Source organism: Cupressus sempervirens, chromosome 4, assembly GCF_028749045.1.
Source record: "Cupressus sempervirens isolate cs-2001-9-10 chromosome 4, ASM2874904v1, whole genome shotgun sequence".
In the NCBI taxonomy this organism is placed as follows: Eukaryota; Viridiplantae; Streptophyta; class Pinopsida; order Cupressales; family Cupressaceae; genus Cupressus; species Cupressus sempervirens.
In genome coordinates, this window is record NC_143121.1 from 792,080,006 (window position 1) to 792,106,592 (window position 26,587).

The window sequence follows — 26,587 nt, forward strand, 5'->3', positions numbered from 1 at the left end:
CTTAATGGTCATTGTCTAACTAATGTCTCTTGGTCGCAAATTCGTCAAAACATTTTGTTGCTACTGACACCCTCCCTAGATCTGCATAATGTAAACGACCAAGAAGCCAAAATCCGCCCAAAAATGAACAGATAAGGGCGTTCCCTTTTTCAGAATGTTTTGCAACAAAAGATAAGAGGGTGCCACTGACTCTACCACTTAGATGAGTCTACCACTAACCCTCCCAGAATCAGCAAAACATCGAACCAAAAATCATCACAAAATATCCAACCTATTGTTGGATAACAGAGCTGGTCTTCCCTGGCAATAGAGATGAACATTGAGAAAAACTAGCATGGTTTTGAGAAAAAATCGATAAACCCTCCAAACTTTGCAAATTAGCATGATGCCCCAAAACAAACTGCAAAAAGCTACAATTTTTAGGAGAAAAATTGATAAAAACCCAACGCAATTTTTGAGGTGAAAAATTGATCAAAATCCAACATGATGTTTGAGGTGAAAAATTAATCGAAACCAAACTACAAAACCTGAGACACGAATCAAAGAATACAAAGCTTCATTTTTTTAAGGAAAAATAGTAAAACCAATAGATAATTTGAGGAACAAATTATAAACCCACAAAGGAATCCCATGCAACTTCGCGAACTACAGAATTAGAACTTTTTTTTGAGGGAAAAAATTATGAAAATCCATCAAAATAATCTTCTTGCGGCAAAACATGAGACTTTGCATGGTGAATTAGCACATGCAACCAACATGCAAGACCATGCAAGTATATGCAACCCTCGAAAATTAGAGACTTCTGTTGCAACCAAGAAACTATTATGGTAAAATAATGAATGTGTTATTAAATAGAGATCATAAATGATCTATATATACAAGTATACACAAGAATGTCTCTATAACGAACAAAGGAAGAAAAATAGAAACATTTTGAAGAAAGAAAGAGAGAGTTTCCATATTGAATAGAGAAAGAATATGAAAACATAGAAGAGGAGTGACCATTAGAAATAGAAGTAAATCCATGGAAGAGAGAGAAACAAAAATAGAGAGATTTAACTCTAATACTCTCCCTTAATGGTCGATCTAACTTCAAAACAAAAAATTTGTAGACAAATCCTCAAAAGGTGTGAAAGGCAGACTCTGGCACATTAGTGAGCTTTGCATGTTTTGCAATATTGGCCTATGACTAAGACCCTCCCTACTTCTGTTATTCAAAAGCAATGCAAGTCCTGCATTCTCGGATCACCTGACCAAATTTGTGACAATAGTTGCACTGGATTTACTTCTTCTTGGAGCTATCCGAAGACTGCACGAATGGCTGAGATGGGCTTTTATCCTTGTGAAAGGATTGGGCTGAAAATGCTTGTTCATAGGAGGATGAACGAGCACTGCTACCAAACTGTTGTTTCCAATGGTCTTGCTGCATAAGTTTGGTGCACAAATCTGAAAATTTGAGGTCAACATTAGTTGCAGTAATGTTGTGAGTCTCAATAAAGTGCACATAGGATGGTGCTATGCTTTTCAAAGTAATGACCACCATATCCTCTTCCTCCATTGTATGACGAATGGCCTCAAGTTGATCTCTGATGTCTTTAATCTTCAAGATCCTTATTATCAATCCTTTCTATGATTCTCTCAGTGAAGTTTGCATAAGATGTGATCTAAGCATGTCCCATGGTGATCATTCGATGATGCCACCACAATGCTTCTTCCTTTCTAAATTGCCCCAAACAAGTTTAAAAACACCCATATATCTATGTGTTGAGTCTTCCAAACTCCTATGTCCTTTGCTTGACTAGTACAACCAGTCTATGCATTGGCTTGGCCAAAAATAAAGGCCAAAATGATGTCTAGAAAATTCTTCAATGTTTGGAACATTAGATTTGACAAGTCACAATCTAGGTTTCCCTTTTAAAATCGATTGCATTTAATTACGATTTCCATATAAACTTGTATAGATACTGAAATGAAACCACAAGCAATCAGCTAAGAAAGATCTTCCACTTCCACAAGTGATGTCCTATGTGAAGTTTTTATCCTCTCATGTTCCTATATGAAATTATTTTGGTTGAAGCTTGAGTTTTTGCATTTGAGGAACTGGGGATAATCCAATTGTTAGGTCATTTAAAAAAGGTTGAAAACATGGATAACCATATTTGACCCAAAATGGTTGTGAAGGAGGCTCTAGACCATAGGAAGAGAATTTAGATGAAGAAAAACAATAACTGGATGAACAAGTGGGGCATAAAAGTGCAAGAATGTTCTAACATAGACAAATAACTAAAATGTTACGACTATAAAATTTAGAATTGCCATGTGGATAGAGAAAATTGGGTGGAAAAACACATTACATGAAAGACTGAAGGACCATGTTGAAATTTTTTTTTTACGGGTTGCTATTAAATGGAAATTGAGGCTATTAGTTGCACAATTGAGGATGAGATTACACCATTTTAGGTGTGAGACTAGTAGGCGGAAGATAAAAAAAGGAAACTTTGGAAGAAAGTCTATATTTTGCAATAAGGGAGTGTTAGAAACATAATGAACTTCATCATGGAATACACAAATAATGAGGATATCCTTATTTCGTATGAAAGGGCTTGAACATTGACAACATGTACTAGTTATTTGAGGAAGAAATTATCAACCAAATGACCAACTTTTCAAAATTTATATTAGGATGTTCAACATAAAAAAGAGCACGAAGATAAATTATGGATGTTTCAATCTCCATCGGGACAGCCTTAGATCAACTCATCACCTCCTTCCCACTGGTATCTCCTGCACAGGGAACGAAGCGGTCTCTTTGCCCTACTTTGAGTCATACTAGATTTGTGAGGCCTCGCAAAGGACACACCCAACAACACCAGCAACACCACCCAATTTCCAGCATATCTCTGAGATGTCAATCTAGGGAACCTTCTCGCCCTGGATTGCACCCTTCAATTTTGGACTACTTCTTGTCTATGAGGAGTACTTAGTTTCCCTTTATTGTTTTGTTGCTCTGTTCCCTTGCTTTATTGTTCTTTCTGAAGACACCACTTGGTGCTCCCCCTTGTTGTTGTTTGCCTTGACGTACCATTCTAGTCCCTTGTATCCTTGTTGGTCTCTTGTTGGACATTAATAAATTTATCCTATCTTATCTTGGTCCCATAGGTTGTTCAGGCATAATGATGAAATTGAAAAATTTCATTTGTTCATACATTTACAAAGCCCTTGGATGAATGAAGTTCCATCCAACCAACCATTATCAAATTCCAAGCATGAGTTTCAAAATGATCTGAAATCATCTTTTATTTCCTCTCCGAACCCTACACTCCATCTTGGAAAATATAGTTATTTACTAAAATTTAAATTCTCTTGAATATCTCCCACTTGAACACCATCTCTAAGATAAATTTTAGTTCAATGTTAAATTAAGTAGTAATGTCACCTTGGTGCCTTTATAAAGTTACTTTAATATTTTAATAACACTAGGTGTAATGTCCCCTATTTAAGACATTATAGTTGAAGTGCTAGCCTTCAAAATTATGTCCCAAGAAGGCTAATTTGGGTACAAGAAAAGGGACAAGTGGCGCACGAAAGACGTAGTGTTGGAGACGATAGATAAGACAAAGTAGGTAATGTGCATTGCTAGTCAGCTGCCTATGTGGAAGGCAAGTAAAAAACAAACTGAAGCTGGAGGTTCATCACTGAAATAAGCGGGCATGACACATTTGAAGGGAACTGCATATGCCAATATTAGCCCTTGAGCATTACTCCTGATGTTGCTTGGATTCTAGCCAGAATGCAAATGACTGGAAATAGGTTGAAACTCATGCAATTCGAAGAGGGATGGGGAAAAACAAAGATTAGGGAAAATAGTTCATACTAGTGCAAATGCTGGAAGCAGTGAATAAGTCATACGTAGACTAGGACATTAACTCGTAACTATGGAACTAGCCTTTTGAGTACGCGGGTGTGTGGTATGGTACACCTCACACATTGACAACTTTGACATCCTTCTTCGAAGTGGTCTTGGAGCTAATTGTGGTAGTAGGAAAGACATGGATTTGTGTTAAGAGAGTTAACAAGGACAAGCCAATTGAACGATTCATTGCTGGCTCTATTTGCTTGATGGGCTACACACTATTGGCAATGTGTGTGGAGATGTCCACTCAACCCACTAGTTAACAGTTGAGTGAGTTCGAACAGGTAGAGTCCACGGTGGTCATTAACAGGATGATTGCAAGTATACTAATAGGGGCGCAAGTAGTTAATAAACAGTGTGAGGATTGACGACATGCAGGCAAGCTTTAGACCTGGGTAAGCTATTATCATCAATGGGATGTTGAATCGCCGGTTGAAGGTTAGAGGATAGGTCGAATGTTAGAGGACAATGAGCATAAGACCGAGCATACATAGCCAGAGCATTGTGCTGTTCGACAATATTGGGAATATCTAGAAGCAACATTGGAATTGTATCTCTATGTTAGGAAATCTTACTATCATATTCTTCCTAAGTAAGCTCCAGATCGGTAGGCTGTAGCTTGTTGAATTCACTCTTATTATAACAAAATATCTGTCATTAACTAATTGCCATATTCTATGTTATTCTCAGCAGTTGCAAATTCACATTACGAGTTCTCTAATTTAGAGTAGTAAATGAATGATATTGTATGAAACGAAAAACATTCCTATAGTACAATAGTCACATAAGGAATTGAGGTAAAAAACAGAAGCTGTGTAGATTAAACTCAGCTAAAACACAAACTTCAAGATCCATATCTAGGGGTAGAATAATAGACTGAGGGGCAACCTATTATAGTGGTATCAGAGCTTTAAGATTCTCTAGCCTGTGGAGTGAGTTGTAAACTGATTGTAACAATGTTGTTGGAAAATGAATAGAGCAAATTACAACCTACGGAATACCCCAACATGACAGGTTAGGAGCCAAAGTGATCAAGAGTTTGAGAGTGAAACTTCATTGGAGGTGGAAATAGAACCCAAATATACAGATCTCGAGGAAGTTATATTCGAAAATATGGGTGAAGGAAATGTAGAGGACAATGATGGATAGATACAATTGATAGAAACCATCAACTCCTCTTACTGACTTGACTCGGAAGGACACTTTTGAGTGAATAGTCTTGCTTAGTGTTGGCCACTCTTGATTTTTCTAGGCCCTTCAAGTTACATTGTGATGCTTCAAGAGAGGGGGTTGGAGCACTGTTGATGCAGGACAAACATTTGATAGCTTATGAGAGCATGAAGTTGAGGGGTGCTAAGTGGAGTTATAGTATTTACAACAAGGAAATGTTGGCCATCATGCGCGCCTTGGCTAAATGTAGACAATACTTGGTAGGCAACAAGTTTATGGTAATGATAGATCATAACAGTTTAAAACATTTCCTTGGACAACAAGAGTTGAATGATAGGCAACAAAAGCGGGTCAGCAAGCTACAATCATATGACTTTGATATAGTTTTTGTCAAAGGGAAGAAAAACATAGCTGCTGATGCATTATCTTGCAGACCACACTTGTGTGCCATAGGGGCATTGTTGGATGATTGGAGAGAGCTGATTTTGTCAGATTATGCTAGAGATGATTGGGCCACAAACATCGTAGATGGAACTAATGATTATATAGGATGAGAGGTATACGGTTGTGAATGAATTGATCATGTATAAGAATGGATATGGTTGGTAACCTATTTTGCGATTAAGCGGAAGATCCTTAGAACCTTTCATGACTCACTTATGACAGGACATCAGGGTTACGTTAAGAAATACAGGCAAGTGAGAGAACTGTTTGCTTGGAAGGGACTCAAGATGGATGTTTTGCAACATGTGAGGGAGTGTGGAGTTTACTAGAGAAATAAACATGAACACTCCTATCCCGGTGGATTATTACAGCCCTTACCCATTCTTGAGCAAAAGTGGAATGACATAGCAATGGATTTCATCATAGGGTTACCTAGGGTGTAGGGTAGAGATTGTATTTATGTAGCGGTGGATCAGGTAACCAAGTTTTCTCACTTCATAGCTATTCCATCCACTCACATAGTGGTTTAGGTGGCTGAAATATTTTATTGGGAGATTTTTAGATTACACGGGTTGCCATGAACCATTGTTAGTAATCGAGACAATAGGTTTATGAGCTCGTTCTGGCAGGAACTCTTCAAATTATGTGGCACTGAACTCATCCCGAGCACTAGTTATCATCCCCAAATCGATGGTTAATCGAGATAGTGAATAAATGGCTTGAAAGTTATTTACGCAATTATGTTGTTGGACAACAGAAGGGATGAGTGAAGTGGTTACATATTGTTGAATATTGCTATAACACCATGCACCACATGTCCACATAGATGACACCTTTCATCGCCCTCTATGGCTATGATGTGCCAAATTTTTTAGACTTGCTCTTCAAGGACCCTATATAAACTATGCAACATTCAAAAGCAAGCTCTCAACCACGAAGTGACAAATTCTTATGAAGTATGGCATAGAAGACTCAGACATATTGGATTTAGTTCACTTCCAAATGTAGAGAAGATCACCACTAGAACACCTAGCTTAAATTCATAATATATAGGCACCTGTAAAGGATGTGCTCTAGGAAAGAACATTAAAAGACCTTTTCCTCCTAGTGAACACAAGTCTAAATCAGTTTTGGAACTAGTCCACTTTGATTTATATGGACCTATGCCAACACTTTTTCTAGGAGTTTACTCTTACTACATAATATTCATTGATGATTTTTCTAGGAAAATTTGGATCTATTTTCTAAAGGTCAAAGAATCAAATGAGGTTCTATCAAAATTTAAAGAATTCAAAGAAATTGTGGAAAGTCAAATGTCAAAAAGAATTAAAACCCTAAGATCAGACAATGGGGGAGAATATGCTTCTGAAGATTTCAAAGTTTTTAATACCTCTATTGGGATTAAGAGGGAGCATATAGTACCTTATAATCTTCGACATAATGGGGTAGCAGAAAGAAAAAATAGAACCATTGTTGAAGCGGAAAAAACCATGCTTTATGATCAAAACCTACATTTCTCATTTTGGGCAGAGGCCACCAATATTGCTGTATACATTCAAAACAAATGCCCACACTCAATATTAGAAAACATAACACTTGAAAAAGTTTTTACAGGAACTAAACTTGACTTAAGTCATCTTAGAATTTTTGGTTGCCCTATTTATATTCACATACTTAAAGTAAAAAGATCTAAGTAAGAACCATCTGGGAAGAAAGGGATATTTGTTGGGTACAGTGCAAACTCTAAAGGGTATAGAGTCTATGTACCTGGACAAAGATTAGTTGAAGTAAGAAGAGATGTCATATTCAAGGAAAACACTACATTAAAACTATCAACAAGTATAGAAGATGAGCCCATCACAGACTCAGATGAAAATCTACAAACTAAAATACAAAGAGAGAACATATAAGAAGAGAATGAAATATTACCAGATACAGAAAATAGAGACATCTATAATATCAAGAAAAGGCCATTATGGGCAAGAAAAATGATTGAAGAAAATAATGTTGAGCCAGATGAAATTTCTAGGGAAAGCAAGAAAACCAGAAACAAATCTTGTTACATTGCATTAGTAATTGAGCTGAGATGGACAATACAAGTGTGCTGAAAGGGAAAAGCTACAGCCAGTTAAAAAAATGAAACATTATTTTCGAAATCTACGGGATGATTTGCTACATGCATCAGCAAGTTGAAAAGCTATGAGAGAGAACAGTAAGATTGAAGCAAAATCCAAAGGAAAAAATGGTACAACGGAATGGAAAATGCAGCCATCGGAGAAATAACAAAAGTCTGGAATTGTTCAACAAAATACATCTTTGTATGATATAGCAGCTATAAGAGAAATATTACAGGAACTCAAGCAAGTAAATGTTTCTTGTCACATTCTAGGTATAGATTTGGAAGCTATAGAGGCAACGAAACAGACAAGACATGTTATAGAACCTTTATCTGTTCCAGCATAAAGTTAAAAGAATGGAGCTGTAAGCAATCACTGTAACTTGGAACATAGAGGGACAAATTATCAAGAGACATTATGAGATACAGAACAAAAGGGAAATATTGCCCATAATGACGTGCTGAAACTTGTGTGAATAATAAGACTTCAGCATATGAAGGGAGAAATATTGTTGGAAGTCCGCTAGGATCAGATCTTACATCTTTTGTTGTGGATTCATAGCCTCTGCAGGGGTTGACAAAGGGACAATCTACTTATAGTGTAATTAATGAAGCTGTAATCAACTATCACCATTTAGAACTAAGCAATGCATTATCAATATACTGAAGAGCAGAGATAATCAGATCAAGGGTTTTGCCAATAGTTACTCCAGTTTCTTGAAAGTTTACATGTTCATCACAATTACAACCATATCACAGTCAAACCCAAATCAAGAAATGCAGCCTACGTGCCAAGTGGAAAAGAGAAAAATACAAACAGAAGCCAAGAAGATCCCAGCCACTGCATGAAGGAGTCACACAAAAATATCGAAGATGCAGCTTTGGGTATGGCAATCTCCCAATTCAAAGATTAAATACCATATGCAAAAAACCATCTGCAAATAGTGTTACTGGAAGAGGAGAACAAACAAAAACACCCTTGCCCAAGACAGAAAAAAGATGTTTCCAGACACAAGAAAAGGCCTCATCTTCAAGATAATTTTTGGCATGAAATTTGTAAGGACAGAGAGCTATAGCAGTAGGTTTCTATCATGAGTTTTATTTTAAAAGTTTGCATTTACCCTACAAAAGAAAAATTCCAAACAAAGAGTTTCAAGTAAAGGAAAAAGTGTAAATTCAAAGATCCATAATGTTTACCAGCAGAGGAAAATATTCATGAATGGGAGAAAGGAACAAAATATGCTGATATTTTCTGAATCCAAGCAAGTATTTATCCACATCTTGCCAAATAAATCTGCTACAAGTTCTTTAAATTAAACATAACTTACAACTTTCCTCAGAAATGCCAGATTCGTTCAAGTTGAAGACACAAATGTGGTCATATGTGCTCCAAAAGAAACACACCCAGAAGGTGATAATCAAGAAAAACCCTATATCAGCTTCAACATCTTCACAAGACCATGGAAAAGAGCTACAATAATCCCAGCAGTCACGGCTATAACAGAAGCAAAGAGAAAAACCAGTAAAAGTCATGACAACTAGAAACAATGCACAGAAACGAATTATAAATGACTATTTCATGTTCAACACAAAAGACTTTAGTCACGATATACCAGAGAAAAAGCAGATTGGCATATGATATAGCCATTGCATGTAGCAGTTAGAGAGAAAGCCACAACTTGAACGATTTTCCATTCATGATGTGTTCAGCCTCAATAGAATCTTCTAAAAAACATAGTATTGGCATTTGAAAATGCAGAGAAGAGAGAGGAAAAAACAGCATAGGCCACCCAACAAACCAGTAGCAGTCATAGCGTGAATGTGAGCAGTCAAAAGCGCAGAGTGATCAAGGAAAAATAGAGCTCTCTAGAATCGCCGATAGGGTTTCTTCAAACCCTACTCTCCTATATATTTAATTGAAGCAAAAAATGGAAATGAAATAACACGTTTTTGTTTACCATATGGGGTAAATAGCTTAATGCATACAGATAATGAACAAGAACAGCAGTACTCCTTTTATTATTTGCATATATGCCAAAGAGATTACATAGTGCTTCCAATGATGATTACAATGATGATCCAAAGTTGTACATATACCATCCCGAAGAACCTTCCCAAAGGGGCCTATCGGCTACATAACAAGAACCTTCTCGAAGGGGCTTGTCGGCTACATAACAATTACCGACGACATCAACCTGTCAACTACTCAATATTTACCGACGACATCATCCCCACCAAAAGAAAAAGGCGTCTCTAGATGACAATTATAAAATATCCGAGACAGATTAACAAAATGGAATACATTAACTGACTAACTACAATAAGATAGATATGTTTCTATCACACCACTTTCACATTCGTCCCGTGCCTGTACCAAACTGGTCTCCAAACCACGTTGCATCTGTAGCCTTTGCTAACACAATATTGTCTCCTTAGTCAGGCTAACCTTGATAGCTACTTGTGCCGCTTTCTCTGCTTCCAACTCTTGGGTACACTGAGCCAAGTGTTGTTGTACTGCCTTCAACTGAATGATTAGCTCCTCCCGAGCTCGCTGTGCATCCACCAAGACAGCTTCGCGTCCAACACCTACTCCAAATGCCTCAAAGCGTATTGCCCCTCTCAAAAGGCTTGCTCCGTTTATCTTTCCACCTCTGGTACACAGACACTCTATGCCTGCAGAAGCTCCAGGTCTCATCCATTGGTCACACTTCTCACAAATGATAACTGCACCGACTAGGGGTAAATAGCTTAATGCATACAGATAATGAACAAGAATAGCAGTACTCCTTTTATTATTCGCATATATGCCGAAGAGATTACATAGTGCTTCTAGTGATGATTACAATGATGATCCAAAGTTGTACATATACCATCTCGAAGAACCTTCCCAAAGGGGCCTGTTGGCTACATAACAAGAACCTTCCCGAAGGGGCCCATCGGCTACATAACAATTACCGATGACATCAACCCATCGGCTACTCAATATTTACGATGACAATTTTCCCTTTTTGTTTTGGCATGAGGCATTTTATGAAATTGCATAATATTTCAGGTCCACCAAAGTGTGGTGTGTTTTTATTTCCAACTACAAACATTGATATTTTAACATAATTATATGTATGACTTTATTAATAAAGTTTTTATATTATTATGTTAAATATATTATTATTATTATTTTGTTGATATAATACTTGTAATTATTGTTATTATAATTGATTTTTATAAATCAATTGTATAATGTCATGACCCCTAATTAGTGTGAACAATACAAATATATTTTAAAAAATACATACACTTTATTTAAATACCTTATTACTATTATTGATAAGTATGATATTAAGCATTAAATAATAATCAATGTAATATTAATAATCTACAAATATTAAATAATAATAAATAATATAACTTAAATATGATATTATCATATTACATGTATTATAAAATAATAAATATTCTTTATATTAAATAAGACAAACATTATAATAAAAATAATCTTAAATATAAAATAAAATGTTAATTTTAAATCTAAAGGACACAACCATTCAATACATAAGGTATATAATGGAAGAACATGAGGAAGAGTTCAACACAGAATTTAAAAATAAAAAAAGATAATTGGAAAGAGACATTAGGGAGGAAAATACAGTTGGAAGAGAATTAAAAAAAGAAGATTTAATTTGTTCTTTAGAGGGATGATCAGATTGGGATCATCACATATAATAATAAATTTTATGCAACAAAATGATAGATAATGAAGATTGGAATTTAATCTTAAAATTAGAAGTTTGAATCATTGGTCAATTAGGAGTTTTGAGGGATAGGTGAGTCTAAATGCTAAATTCAAGGGATGGATTTTCAATTAAAGATGTAGCAACGTGCAGTGATGACCAGTTAAACGCCATGTGTCTCTATTACTATTTTTAGACTTAGGAGTTTTGACTCATGACTTTGGAGTCAATTATGGTTCACTTTTTGGCATTTTTGGAGTCTTCTTAGATTTGCATCATGTATATTTGATCAAGGCACCATTTGGAGTGCATGTGGCATGATTTGGGTGTTTTTAGACTTTTTTTTGTAAGCAATTTTCTTTGATTTTCAACCCTCACTTCTAATTTGGTGGGAAGATGATTGAGTTTCATTATTGTTATATACTTCTCTTTTTGATAGAGAAATGGTTCGGATTTTGAGAAGAGAGAGGTACATATGTGATTTTTTATCCTTGGCATCTTTTTCTCAATTTTTTTGAGCTATTCATGCAGATGTATTGTTCTTTGGGCTTTTGATTGTAATACAGTTTTCATTGGACTCATTTTTTTGGAGTAAAGATCTAGTTGTATGTTTCTGGTGATTGATGTTATCTAATTGTGTTTTATTCAGAAACCTTTTGGGTAATGTCTCGTTTTACATCTTCCATGTCTGATATCTGCTATTCATAGGTTTGAGTTGTGTGCCCTTGGTGATATATTTTATTGTAATATCTTTTAGCCTTCTCTTAAAATATTTATATGAATTAACAATCCCTTAAAGGTGTGCTTTTGTGGTTATCTGTTGAAAGCATTCATTGTGTCTCATAATATAACAATAATTTGCATTATTATTCTGGTGTATCACCTTAGTTTTCATCATTTAGGTTTTTCATTTACAAGCCTACCTCTTTACCCCTTTTCCATGCAAATTTCACATCATTTATTAGTATAGGTGAGTTATCAGATATATCTAGTGTTACACGGGGACTCACACCCTCCTCCCAAACCTCGGGGTACTCGTCCCTAAGACGTCCCTGCATCGGGTACTCATGTACCCATGTACTCCCACCTCCGCCATTCCACAACCATGCTACTGCTAGTATGGGGACTTGGATTTCTATTTGACTTTTGTTTTTTGAATGTTACTATTGGGTATTTAATATGTTACTATGTTGAATGTTCAATGGTTCTAGTTCATGTTGCAATTTGGCTATGTTCAAGTATTTTAATTTGGTATGTTCTATTGAAACATCATTTCATAACAAGCATTTCAAGTCCTATATGTACACTATACAACACTCCTCCCTGCCCTGTCCTCCCCTTGCCACAGTCCCTTGGCCGTCCCCCCACCATCCCAAAAATGAGGCCCATTTTCCCTCGGTCTTGGAAACTCGTTCTGACGTCCTGCCATCCTAACATACCCCAGTACTGGGGTAACATTGGATATATCAGATAGGAACCAGCCTAGGATCCAGAGGTTTAATTAGGTCATGGGTTACCCTCAACCTCTAATTGATCCAATGTTGCTCCAAAATTGCTGAAGGTTTCAGGACTTAAGCATTATGGTGCAAATTTTGGAGGTAACAGTAACTTTAATGTTAATAAGATGAAATAATAGGCGACTAAAATTACATTAGATCAACATTAAATGCATTCACTGACCACCCCAAGGTGAAACCATTACCAATGGATCAAGGCAATGCCAATGCTAGCACTTACTAATAGTAAAAATGGACTTAATGTCCAAAACTACCCAAAAATGTGCCACATTGCATCTTTGACCGAACCAAGCTCATGAAACATAGGCAAATACCAAGTAGGCTAAACTCAAGGTCTCCAAGTCTTGAGGAGTTCCCTAACCCAACCTCTTTTGCCTATGGGAACTCAATGAATAGGCTAACAATCACTGAGTTTTCAATCCCTAGTAAGTGCACATTAGATAAGGATAGGAAGCCACCAAAGAGTGTTGAATATGTTGATTAATAGAAAAATCATCACATAACCTATTGTCATTCCAACAAAGGTAAGAGTTGATAAATTACCAAGATTTCAAAAATGGATTTTGCAACAAAAGATAAAATAATCTTGACTATTAGTGGATCAATCAAAAGGTAGTCAAAACTTCATCTTTCAATGTGGTGTTGACACATGAAAACCTTGAGTTCAAATCTAGCTTATCAAAATAATCTTCTAGTTTTCATTCCCTTTGATAGCCCTAATAATCCATTTAGCATATAGGGCAATGCCTTGAGATGAACATCGACTAGGCCCAAACTACTATAATCTTAAAGAAGTCTTTTCAATCCACTTGATGAAAGTCTTGGTTTTTAATTTATAGCTAGCCCAAAGAAAAACCCCAAGAAACTTCTCTAACTTGCAACATTAGGCTTTAGAAGGAACTCAATAGGAGTTGTAAACATGTTTAACTGAGAGAACTTTAGGTCAAGTCTAGAAATTTAGATTGTTTTTTATTTGTATGCACTTATAGATGATAGGTAATGAATGCAATGAAAATATAAATACGATTTAAATTGTTTTGGTTTCCATTGTGTAAAATCTTGTTAGACACTTAGTACATATAGAATGACTGATCATATAATGTAACTAGATGAGATGTTTAGTTTTATAACTATCTTAAGTATACATCTTATTTGTAGAGTTTCTCATATTAAAATACTGTATCTATTATCCTGTATTTATTTCAACAATTCTTTCTTCTAAAATGGAAACTTTGGTGGTCATCCATAAATTTTAGAACAATAGATAAAATGTTACATTGTTTTCTTGGATGTTCTCATGAAAGGTTTCTTCAAGGCCCCGAAACTGACCAAGATACTGTACAACAAATAAGAGATGCCATCAAGGATCAAAGGGAGATTACTGTCCAATTGATAAATTATACAAAGAGTGGTGAGTAGTGATTTCATTCGAGAAACTATTTTTTATTTCTTATTACAATAGTTTTTGTGCTAGATTCTAGTTTTTGGGCAAATGCATGTCAATCATCTTCATGGTTGAAAATAATTTCCTTTATTTCTGTTAGCTTTTTTTGATGATGAAGTTTCTACATTTTATCAATTTTGACATAATGCATTTTAATCATTTGGCATCATTAAGGTTCAATCAAACAACAATTGATCTCTCTTTTAGCTTTAAATGCAACCCAGTTGGAAGCCAAAAGCATAATTGAAAATCTATATTGCGGAAATGGATATGCCCAACAAATTGTAAATGTTTTAGTGTTGAAGTGTTTTGGTGTGGTTGATTGTCAATTTAAATACTATTGATCATTGAGCTTGGAGAAAGTGCATGAGAACAATTGGAAGCCAAAATGAATGAAAATAATTTTCAATTTATTCATTATTTATAGTTTGGTATTAGACATAAGCAATAAGTGCTAAAATATGTTTAATTTAACAGGAAGTTTTTTGGTGTGTTTGATGGTCAATTGAACCATCATTTAGTCCTTAGCTAGTTAAAAGTGTTTTAGTGCCCTCATTTTTTTGTCTGGGGCAACAAATGAAACAATTTGCAAGATCAATGCTTTGTCAGAATTAGAAGGGGAAACTCTCTTTTAAATAAAACTAGAAATATGAGCAACAAAAATAACTTCTTGTCTAGGTCGGTGTTCAAGGCTATATTATATTGTGTGGTTTTCTGTTAACAACAATGTTTCTATTATCATATATCTAACCCCTTTCATCACATTCTCTCATTTTTCTCACATTATGATTTGGGTGATTAAAATGTGTGAGGGTTTATGCATTTTTTCAAACACTTGTAAAAAGAATTAGTTGAGGACATAATAAATTCTCTTAAGAATACCTAATGTTTCCACTACTTGACTGCTTTAATGAGTAAGTCTAAATGTCATATTTCATATTTCAAGAATATCTCTTTAGTGCACTACTTCTCCCATCTTTGGGATATGCAGCCCTTGTCACAAGGAAAGACTTAAAACATTAAGGGGGGAGCAGAAATGACACAGTATACATCATGATGTGGATGGACCTCCAACTTGGAAAATTACAAAAGATTGTGTCCATGTGCATCAAGCTTATGTGCTTTAAGAGTAAAGCTTCAAAATGGAAATGATAGAGGCAAGCCAAAATGCTGCACAAAATGTCATGTTGAGGATACACTACAAACGTGAAATTACAAAAATCTCCTTCCCATGCGCAAGTTCCTAAACCAACCTTTGTGGGCCTAGACCAGCGATCAAGGCAATTAAGAATGGGTAGAAGTGAGGTGGCTCTAGACGTTTGGCATGGAGTAAAGACTAAAGTGGATATTTCAGAAATACATTTCCATGTGCCTTGATGCTATCTGCTCTATATAGGAATGAGTTGGAAGAATCAAGAGCAATTGAACATAGCATATTAAGCCCATAGGTGGGGATACAACACTATTGAGAAATTCTCAAACATGTTCTCCATGCACCAATCCAAGTTCATGTTCAATTCTTCTCAAAATGAAAATGCTGATTGATTCAACATCAAGCCCAATCATTTACATGATGGAAAGGTCCGATTTTGGACATATGAATTCAAGATAAATCCCAAAATGCAGTAGGTAAGAGGTTGACTGAATACATGAAGGCTTCAATAAGAAATTCCTACAATCCATATTAGGCCTGACTTTGTCTCAAGAATACATCAAACGCCTAGCTAGATGAGAATAAGGAAAAAGATTCCTCAAGATCCAATGGACTTCACTTTGAATGAATGTTGCCAACACCTCAATGATTAAAGTACAAATGAGAAATTAGAAAACATTGGAGATGGACTGAAAGAAATATCAATGAGGAGTTTGTGTCCCCAAAGCACATCTTAGAGTGCTTGTTCAATCAATACAAAGGTTTGGAATATCATAGAATTTGTATTTTCTGAGCAGACTAACTAGCGATAGCTCTAATTTACTTAAATGCCATTAAAAGGCCAAACAATGTTATGTTTCCTTTGAGATTGTCCTCAATATTGGTCTCTAGCCTTGTGGTTGACTCAATGTCTGTATTTTGAATAAACCATACATCCTTGGTATTTTCTGAAAAATAGAGATGTTTCATCCTGCAAATAATAGAAGTAATGCACAGGTAATAGGTAAAATATTAGATACATTAATAAAAGAAAGATGCTCGTTTATAGTTTATGAAGATGGTGTTTCTATGGGAAAACAATCATTGTTATTAGAAACATTCTAATAATGAAAGAATAAAAACAACACTAGAAACATTATAATATTTACAAGATTTACAATATTGACCATTAAAATAATAATAAACAGGATATTCAGAGATATTATTCTAGTACCCTTCCTTAATGATCAATTTGGCAACTACACCAAGAAGCTTCATTAACCAACTTTACTGGTGAGAATATTTGCGGTCTAGTCAGCTATAGGGACATACTGCAAATCTACAAATCCATCTTCAACCAACTGATGGATGAAGTGACAATGAATGCCAATATTCCTGGTTCGCTCATGGAAGATTAGATTCTTGTCAAGTTTGAGGATCCCTAGATTGTCGCAAAAGAGGGGCAAAGAGCCTGCTTGAGACATATGGATATCGGAAAGCATCCTTAAAAGCCAAACTACCTCACAACATGCGTTGATTCCCTAATATGCAACTTTCATGTAGGAAAGAGATACAACCTTCTGCTACTTAGTGGTTCAAGTAATAGCATGTGTATCCAAACTGAACACATACATGGAAGTAGACTTTTTGTCATTGACAAAGCCTCCTCAATCCAAATCTGTGTAATCAACGAGTTGGGGATCTTGGGTTTGTCCATTGAGGATACCAAAGCCTGGAGTACCCTTGACATAGTACAAGATGCACTTCGCTGCAGCCCAATGATCTGAAGTAGGAGTTGTCACGAAGCATGATATCTAACTCACTACAAAGATGAGATCACGTATAGTGGGGTTGAGATAGATCAAACTGCTATCTAGTTGTCTGAATGCAGATTCATTTTCAACAGGAGGACCCGATTCGGCTGACATATTTAGACCAAACTCCATTGTTGTAGATGCTGGTTTGCATTTCTGCATTCTAAATTTGTCTAGAAGAGCCCATGCATACTTAGACTGAGAGGTGAAGATACCATTTGAATGCTGCCAAGCCTTGTCACCTAGGTAGTAGTGCATAAGCTCAAGGTTGGTCATGTTAATAAATTGTTATAAAATCTGTTTGATTTCTTGAATCAAAGATGTAGAGCTACTACTGATGATCAGATCGTCAACATAAATAACCAAAAGAATGATGTCATTGCTATATTTCTTGACATGCAAATTTAAGTCAGAAGCACTCTTCTAGAATTCCTGATCTGTGAGGTGCTAATCAAATTTTATGTAGTATGCTTGAGGTGATGGAAACATTGTCAGTGATGTCAAAGGTACTTGGAAGAGTGTAAGATATTGCCACTAGGATCTAACATGCACGAAGCCAAAGCAATGATAGAGATGTCAAGAATAAACAAGATTGCTAGTATTAGAGTCATCAATGTCAAAGGGCTTGTAAATGAAAAGTGGCATAGTTGTATATTTGTAGATATATGTTGAAGCAAAAGAACATAGACTGAATAACTACAAGTATTAAAGACAATGAGCTTGGTTGTTACTAAAAAAACATCAATCAAAGAACACTGAGAAAGAAGCCAACATACATGCATACATGGCATAGTTGGAAACAAATATGAATATCCCCTATTACATAACAGTCCAGATCATAATGAGCATTGAAAAGAATATCAATCGATCTTGCTATGAACTAAAAAGTCAGAGATTAATGTGATGAAACATAAATTACTTTCAGCATTCAAAATGTTTGAAGCAGCAATAAGGTTTTCTCTTCTTTCAAGCAGTTCTACCCTCAATGAGCTCATTTCTATGAAGTTCTCCAATCATCTTAGCCCACCATTTAGGCCGGAGAGTAGAAGTGCCAATATCAGAAGCATGTTGTGATATAGAATCATCATCATCAAATAGATAAGATAATAATATTAATGTCCAACTAAAGACCACCAAAAGGTCTATGGGATTGGAGGATTACAACAAAAAAGATGATAACAACAGGAGCACCAAGCGGTGTCCGAAAAAAGTGTACAACAAAACTAAGTAGAAGAAAAGTTACAAAGAGAGGCCAAGTCAAGGACTAGGAGTCCTTTCTTGGCAAAAAGAAATCAATCACAGAAGGATACGACTATGGATGGACAGAAACTCTGATTTGTCTCTATGAGCTCGTAGAGGAGTGTCGCTGGTGCAAGATGCCGGTACAAGGTCTGACAAACCTGGAATGACCAAAAGAACTGATAGAACTAGATGACCTTTTCACACCACATAAAGGAGACACAAGTGTGAAAAAGGTAGTAATGAGCTGGGTAGATGTATGTCAGTGAGGAAGTAGTGACTGTAAAGTATTATCACGGAGTAGGGTGGCCTCTCGAAGATAGAGTGCAAGATACCGCTGGTCACAGTAACTGAAGAAATCCGAAAGAGAAAAACAATCTCGGAACAGACAATAAAATCTCTCTCTGATCTCATAATAGATAGGGCAACCAAAAATAAAGCGAGTCCCTGTCTTGACCTCATCTAAAGTACACAACTTACAAACCTGCTCTCCACCATCAATATGATGGTCGGTCTGAGCCTGAAGATGGTGAGAACCAACTCTGAAGGACCCTAGGGAGATATGCAAGGCATGAGACCATTGCCGAGATAGGCAACTAGGACAAACAATAATCCCATCATAGATCTCCAAAAAGTGCTCCACACAGAAGGTCATCCTCGAACGTAAGCCACCAAGCGGGTTAGTCCAGGTAGTGATAATGTACTATTTGTAAATATCTAGTCTGACATGCTCATTTAACTCCTGTTGTGAGGGGAGGAGATGAGCAAGGGCATTTAGCGAGAACTGGTAAGGAGGGAGGTGATCAATATGAATCCCAATCGATCTCAGCAAAGAAGAAGCCTGTGCATACCAATAATGAACTCAAGAAAAAGTATTAGAACTTGTAGTAGCAACACAAGAGTAATACGCCAAGTAGGAGTATCTATCACGTTCACCAACCAAATTTGCCAAACCACACAGGCGATGAAGGAACCAAACCAGATCAAATATGGTTGCAAGACTAAAGAGATGAGTGCCGAACTTAGCAAGAATGATACTATGAGGAGTGAACTTGTGACATCTATTGATGCGCCATAAGAGCAAAGTTTGAACCTGTTCGATCGGGGCCCAATCAGAACCAAGGAGAGACAGGCCCCAAACCATAGAGCCATAAAGAATTGTCACCCGAACAAGGGAGTCCAAGAGGGATAACTTGGATGAGGTATCCTGAAAGTGGTGTCTAAAACACTGTTTCTCAAGCATAGCAAGAGAACCCATACCCTTATTAATTCTGGATTGAATCGTCGGTCTCATACTGAACCGAGGTCCAAAAAATTTCACCCCCAGATACGTGTAAGAGGAAGTGATCTCAATCTCTCGTCCATGAAAAAAGAAGTGAAGATGGGAAGTCTTTAAGCAATTAAAGATCATAACCTGAGTCTTAACCAGGTTAACCACAAGCTGTCACTGATCACAAAAGGAAGCCAAACTATCAAACAACCTCTGTAAACTCTCTGGAGAAGAAGCAAGAAGAATCACATCATCCGATGGAGATCAAAACTTGGTGTAAGTAACAACCGTCACCTGTGAGTGATGACTTCGAAAGGAAGTCCTCAAGCTCATCAATATATAAACCGAACAAAGTAGGGGAGAGAGGACAACCCTGTTTGACCCCAATGGTGCTATAGATTGGATTTGAGAAACCCTCAGGGGTTTTAGATGATATAATAAATTAATAAATAAATAAAGAAATAATAACTATAAATAAAAGACATATGACCTTAAGTATTTATCATACAACATCTCTTAAAGGCTTCGGAGAATGCATAGAAAACAATAGACGTAGTCTACAAGTATCAAGTAACGATAATCTTCATCACACGAGCATTTTATAGTTTGCACTATATGGGATGAACACGATACCAAAAATTTCCAGATTATCATTAATAAATTTATGATTTCGTATATTGGTGATAGCATTAGAATGAAATTAATTAGACATGTCTTTTCCTCACGTCTAGTCACCCAATGATTAGGATATAAGAAGATGGTCAAACGAGTTGGAAGAGGGAATTCAGGAATCTCAATAGCCAAGGAAAGCATATACGACAGTGTATTGGACCAAAAGATATCGCCTCAAGAGAAATGACTAATAATAAGCATCAGTTTTTCAGAAGAGAGAAGTAAATGAAAGACACAAATAAGGAGGGAAAATCGAGAGAAACGTCTGCATTCCAACATTGCTAGTAAAGTATAAACTACGCTCAGGCAGTAAAAAGAAAAGAAAAGCCAAAGGCTAATCATAGCAAGTGGATAGATTACAAACCTTGAATTAATTATTCAAATCAATTTCTCTAAGAAATTGCTAGTTGTCGTACTTAGCCTCAACCAAATAAAAACTCAACTGATACCATTAATTACAAAGCAAGGAAAATACATATTCTATGCATCATAAATATGATCATTGCAAATTAAATAGGCTATATGTTAATCCCAATATAGAGAATCTAGTCAGAGGGTACAAACTGTATATGCCTTGAGATACAGTCAATTTCCAAATGTTATAAGTTGGTCATTATAAATATTGGGTGCATTAGATTGGAGTTTATTACAAAATCCTTACTCCATTATTTAGAGTAATCATCACACTTATCCAAGTGGCAACTGAGGTTGTAGGTCCTTATTTCATCCTTGAGATATGACTCCATCCATATTATAAAAATATATAATCAGACTAATGTGGAAGAACTTATCCCTTCTTATTATTCATTCTTGGCCTTATCTACAAGTCACATACATACAAATAAGATTAGAGTTAGCCATATAATAAGAATAACAATTGTACAAAGTGGTCTAGTATTTATATATCATTTTTGAGATAAAAATTATCATTTCAAATTCATAGTAAGAATTGAGAATTCAAGGTAATTGTTCTCAATTTTCAAGCTATTCTAAGAGGGGACATTACATTCAAGTGATGTAGCTACATATCCAAGTGATCCTGCACGAGAAGATACAAGTGGAGAGGTAGGAATAGGAACAACTAAAGAACTCCCATCAGGTGGACCTAATGGAAGATGGATACCCAAGTTTTGAGCTTTGAGAGACCGGTCCTTGGAATCCAAAACTAGAGTGAGATGAAGTGACCCTCATTCCTTGTCGAAGACCACATCACAACTGAAGGTGAGATGGTTAGACTCAATTCATGAAACTTAGGACTTGAAGAATATCAATCAGTCAAATGGAATTTTATAATGCATCCCCAAAGAGTAAAGAACTTGAAGAAGGTGAAATTATCATGATGAGGTGGGTGTTTGTGAATCCAAGGATGGTTGATGAGGATGTTGCAAGCTAGAGTTGTCGGTACACCAAAAGATCAACCTATCAATGCTCGATACAACTAGTAATCTTATATAACATAGGAGGCGGTTAAATCATGTCATGAATCTTGAAGGGGAACGTTGGCAGTTGGCCCAACAGAGGAACCATCCCAAAGAAGTCTCTTTCAAATTGTGTAGAATGTTGAAGGTAAGTGTCACAAACTTATAGCATATAGTGTAGTACAAGCAACTTAGTCTCAAAGGAGATGGTAGAAAAGAGAGTTTTGAAAAAGTGTGAGCACCTAGTCTGTATAAAGTTCTTTGGTTAGAGAAGGAACACAAGATGGCTATGAGTGAGCAGTGTACAATTAATTTTTGTATTGGGTCCTATATGGATGAATTATTGTGTGATGTAATACCTATGATAGCTTGTCATTTGTTGTTGGGAAGACCATGGAAATTTGACCAAAAAGCCATTATTAGGGCAGTGAGAGTGTGCACATCATCTAGAAAGATGGTCAAAAGCATGCGAGGGAGAAGGAGAAGCAAATGAAAGAATCCATCTTCATTGTTTGTTGCAGTTCTGGAATAAAATGTTCAGAGGAAAAGGAGGAGACTGAACACGGGGATTTTAAAACTTTTCAAGTGCAGATTTCATAAGAAAAGGAAAGATTGAATTGAGATTTAATAGAGCAGAATAGTAAAAGGAAATGAAATAGCATCCCAAGAAGATATGGACATGTGATTGGAAGATGTTTAGAGTTACAAAATAGCACCAATTGAGACGGCTTATGAATTGGTGAAGAATGAAAGAGCAAAAGAGGAAAGGCTCACACGGATAAGGAGAAAAACTGGATAAAAAACAAACATGGGGTTACTTTATCCTGCATCTCCAAATATTCTTGAGTTTCACGAACCCAGGGAACATTTCACTTGACGTGTTTTATAAGAGTACCTAGGCATACTGGCAATCAGCACTAACAAAATGATTTTTCTGCTTGTTTTATTGAATCTTGGTTTGTTTGGGTTACTCATCTCTGTAAATTTTGAAGAGAATCTGATCTCTTGAAAGGAAGATGTAGTGATCAACTGTTTCCATGCATTTATTAGATTCAACAAAATGATTATTTAATTGCCATAAACACTTTCAAATATGATGCATTTGATCCATTAAATTATATTCTCATGCCAATTGGGAGAAGGTTTGTATTGAGGCACAATAGAACCAAATAAAAAGGATTGAAAACTTCTTGTTCTCTTGCTACCATAATGTGGAATGGTTTAGGAAAGGCTTTTGAAATTCTCATGTTTAATGACAAAGAATAGACATGCCAAGTTACGTTATGGTTGAAGTTGAGTAGAATAAAATTCTTCTATTTACACTGAAAGTATGGAATTAAAACCTTTTAGTATTCTTGTACGATACCATTCAGCTGCCATTATCAAAACATTATGCTAATAGAGATGCAGGCAAGGCATCAAAGAGAGAATGCCAAAAATAGTAAGGGTTGGGACCTCCAAGGAATGACCCAACAAATGAAATGATTAATTAGAAAGAAGAAGAAAATACCATGGGGTGGGGGGTGAGGGGGTGTTAAATGCATGACTAACAAAATTGCAGAGGGAGCAACGAGAGTGGTGCTCAATAAGGGAAGCTAAGGAATTGGAGTTAGTGCTATAAACCATGCCTTATAGAGGAAGACAAGCATTTGTTGAGTATGACCACGTGGAAGGAGAGGGAAAAACATCGATAAAGAAAATTTGTGTGGTTAGATGGAAAATGGGCTGGGAAAAAGAATGGAAGATGACGAACCATGATAGCATAGGGAGGAAAAAACCAAAGGCTCTCTATAAGAAAACTGTCCCAATTTGTGCAATGAAAGAGCTATGGAAGTAGGTGCCTAAGGGAGATAATAGTGTGTAAGGTGAGAAAACAAACAACAGTGCAAAGAAAGAAAAGTTTGGGTTCGACCAAAGAATAGAGAATGAAAATTTTCAGGCAGGGACCAAAGTGAATGTGTGAGACTAAGAGCATGGAGAGGCCGTTGAAATTTTGTATAGAATATAATGTATAGAGAGAGATGCAGTTGAAAGGCCATAATCAAGTAAGGGATATATTTGTAGATTTGATGAGAATAAAATTATATTTGGTTTCCACAATCCATGTGGTAGATTGAAACAAAGAGTCTTAGTCACTATTTTGAGCATTCTGAGTTTTGAAATCAAATGCTAGTGGGAGCAATTTGTTAATTGTAATGTTCCCATTCTTGATGGACAATTGCAAAGGCCATACAGTATGAATGGGGGAGCTGTACAATATGAGTAGGAGTCCATACGGTTAGAACCAAAGGCCATACGGTCGAATGTTGGAGTGTCCGTATGTTAGACACAAAAGTTGTACAGTGGTCAAGTTGGGAAACAAATTTGTCTGTATGGTGTGGGGGGCAATGACATATGGCTTGGGAAGGTTGTATGGTGTGGGGTAGTGTTTTATGGCTTGGGTAGGTTGTATGGCCGTACAACAAAGGCAAGGGTCCGTACGGTGCATTTTGTGGGTGACAATACAGTGGTGACGGTGGGTGACGGTTTGCCAATTCCTCCTAATGAACAAATGAGAACATTGTAAATTGCTAGAACAAGATAGTTGCTAATAGAATCGATGGAGCTTCACCAAACAATATTTATAATTGCAAACAAAGATAGTGTGCGGATTTTTCAGTCCCAAGGAAGTAATACAAAGACGAAATAGGGTGAGGGTTGAATCCCACTGAAATTGGAATAGCCAAGCAGGGAAAATCTTTCACTTCCAAATTGGTGAACAACAGAGAATCCCAACTAGAATTTGTAGTAGAAAGAAGAATAATCCAAATCGCATAACAAATACTGTCTACATGCCATGCTTAAATACCCTTCGGAGGAACTTCTCGAGGGTTTGCAAAGATAGCCGACGGCTACACCTACGGAAATAATTAAATAAAAATGGGTCTGAGATATACTAAATCAATCGGCCTGTAAACAATGGTTTGATTGATTATTTATTTATGACGGGAACATTATAATCCTCCCGTCCCAAAATTTGCTTGTCCTCAAACGAATGCAATGCTGGATGCTGTAGAATGTGTTTACCTTCCCAAGTTGCGTCGTCCAACGACGAGTTTTTATAGTGTACCAAGTATTCACTTAGGGTATGGTTCCGCAAAGTCTTCTTTTGTACATCAATGATCTCAGCCAGTTCCAACACAAGCGTCCTTTCTTCATTGAGCGGCGGAGGATCTGTGGTTATTGCGATGTTTTGTCTCATGGCTTCCTTTAGGCAGGAGACATGAAAGACGTTATGGATGCAACTTCCTTTTAGAAGTTCCAGTTCGTAAGCAACTTAATCGATGTAGCGAGCTACATGATAAGGACCATAAAAATGTGGCTTCAATTTTTCTTTCCCTTTTGCCTTTAATGAGGACTGCTGGTACAGTTGGAGTCTAAGATAGAGAAGGTTTCCCACTTTGAAAGTTCTCTTGATTTGGTGTTTGTCGACATAGATTTTTTGTTGATTCTGTGCCCTTTGTAAGTTCTCTTTTAAGAATTTTAGGATGTCTTGCCCTTCTTGAAGCCAGTCCCTCGTCCTTGGTGTGCGATTGACACCTAGTACCATCTCGATAAATGAAAGAGGTTTATACACGTATAGTGCTTTGAAGGGTTCCATTCCAATGGACAGGTGATAAGTGGTATTATAACAATATTCCCCCAGATACATCCATTTAACGCATGCCTATAGTTGTGCCAAAACGTAGTTCCGAAGGTAGTCTTGTAGCCACTTGTTCACGATCTTTGTTTGTCCATCTGTCGGAGGGTGGTAGCTAGTACTTGGTGACGATTCTATTCCTACCAACCAAAACAATTTTGTCCAAAAAATACTGAGAAATTGACCATTCTTGCCACTAACAATGTTTGGGGGTAACCTGTGCAGATGAAAAACTTCTTTGAAAAATAAGTCAGCTGGCTTGGAAATATGAGGAGATGGCAAAGAAGTGTGCATACTTCATCAGTTTGTCAACCACCACAAAGATACAATCTTTCCTGTTTACTTTAGGAAGTCCGGTGATGAAGTCCATAGAGATACTTTTCCACTTTTGTTTTGGTATAGTCAAGGGTTGCAGTAACTCAACAGATAAAGTGTGTTTGGATTTGTTTTGCTGATAGACTGCACATTCCCGTACGTATTGCAATACATCTCCTTTAAGACCTTTCTATGAAAACCTCTCCCTGTGCTGTCTATAGGTTTTGAGAAAACCCGGGTGTCCAGCCAAGGGCGAGGCATGTATTTCCTTCAGGATTTTTTGCTTCAGTTTGGGTTTAGGTACTAAATATATCCAATCCTTATAGTAAATGACATCATCCACCACCTTGTATTGGTCATCTTGAGTGTTGCCATCCATTACTTTACATACAAATGTGTTTTTGGAATATTCCACCAAGAAGTGAGCTTTCTAGTCAACTTAAATTTGAGATACTAAGCAGATTACAAGTTTTCTTGACAAGCATCTACAACCACATTGTTATTTCCTTTTACATATTCAATATCGAAATCAAAAGCATGAATCTTACCCATTTTTGTTGCCTTTCATTCAGATCCCGTTGCTTCCTAAAATATCTCAAACTATTATGATCGGTATGAACGACAAACTTGGCACCTACCAGATACTATTGGAACTTAGTTAGTGCATGCACAATGACCAACATCTCTTTGTTATAAATGGAATATAGACACTCTGC

The 26,587-nt window shown here is 36.4% G+C and overlaps 1 protein-coding gene across 1 annotated transcript in view; it reads left to right on the plus strand.

The window, feature by feature from the left end:
* LOC149563779 (phototropin-2-like) overlaps positions 1-26,587 on the plus strand; it is a 411,881-nt gene that overhangs the window by 44,292 nt on the left and 341,002 nt on the right. The window contains exon 8 of the mRNA XM_089826907.1: positions 14,193-14,299. Coding sequence (XP_089683033.1) covers positions 14,193-14,299 — 107 coding nt within the window. The remainder of the gene's footprint in view (positions 1-14,192; positions 14,300-26,587) is intronic.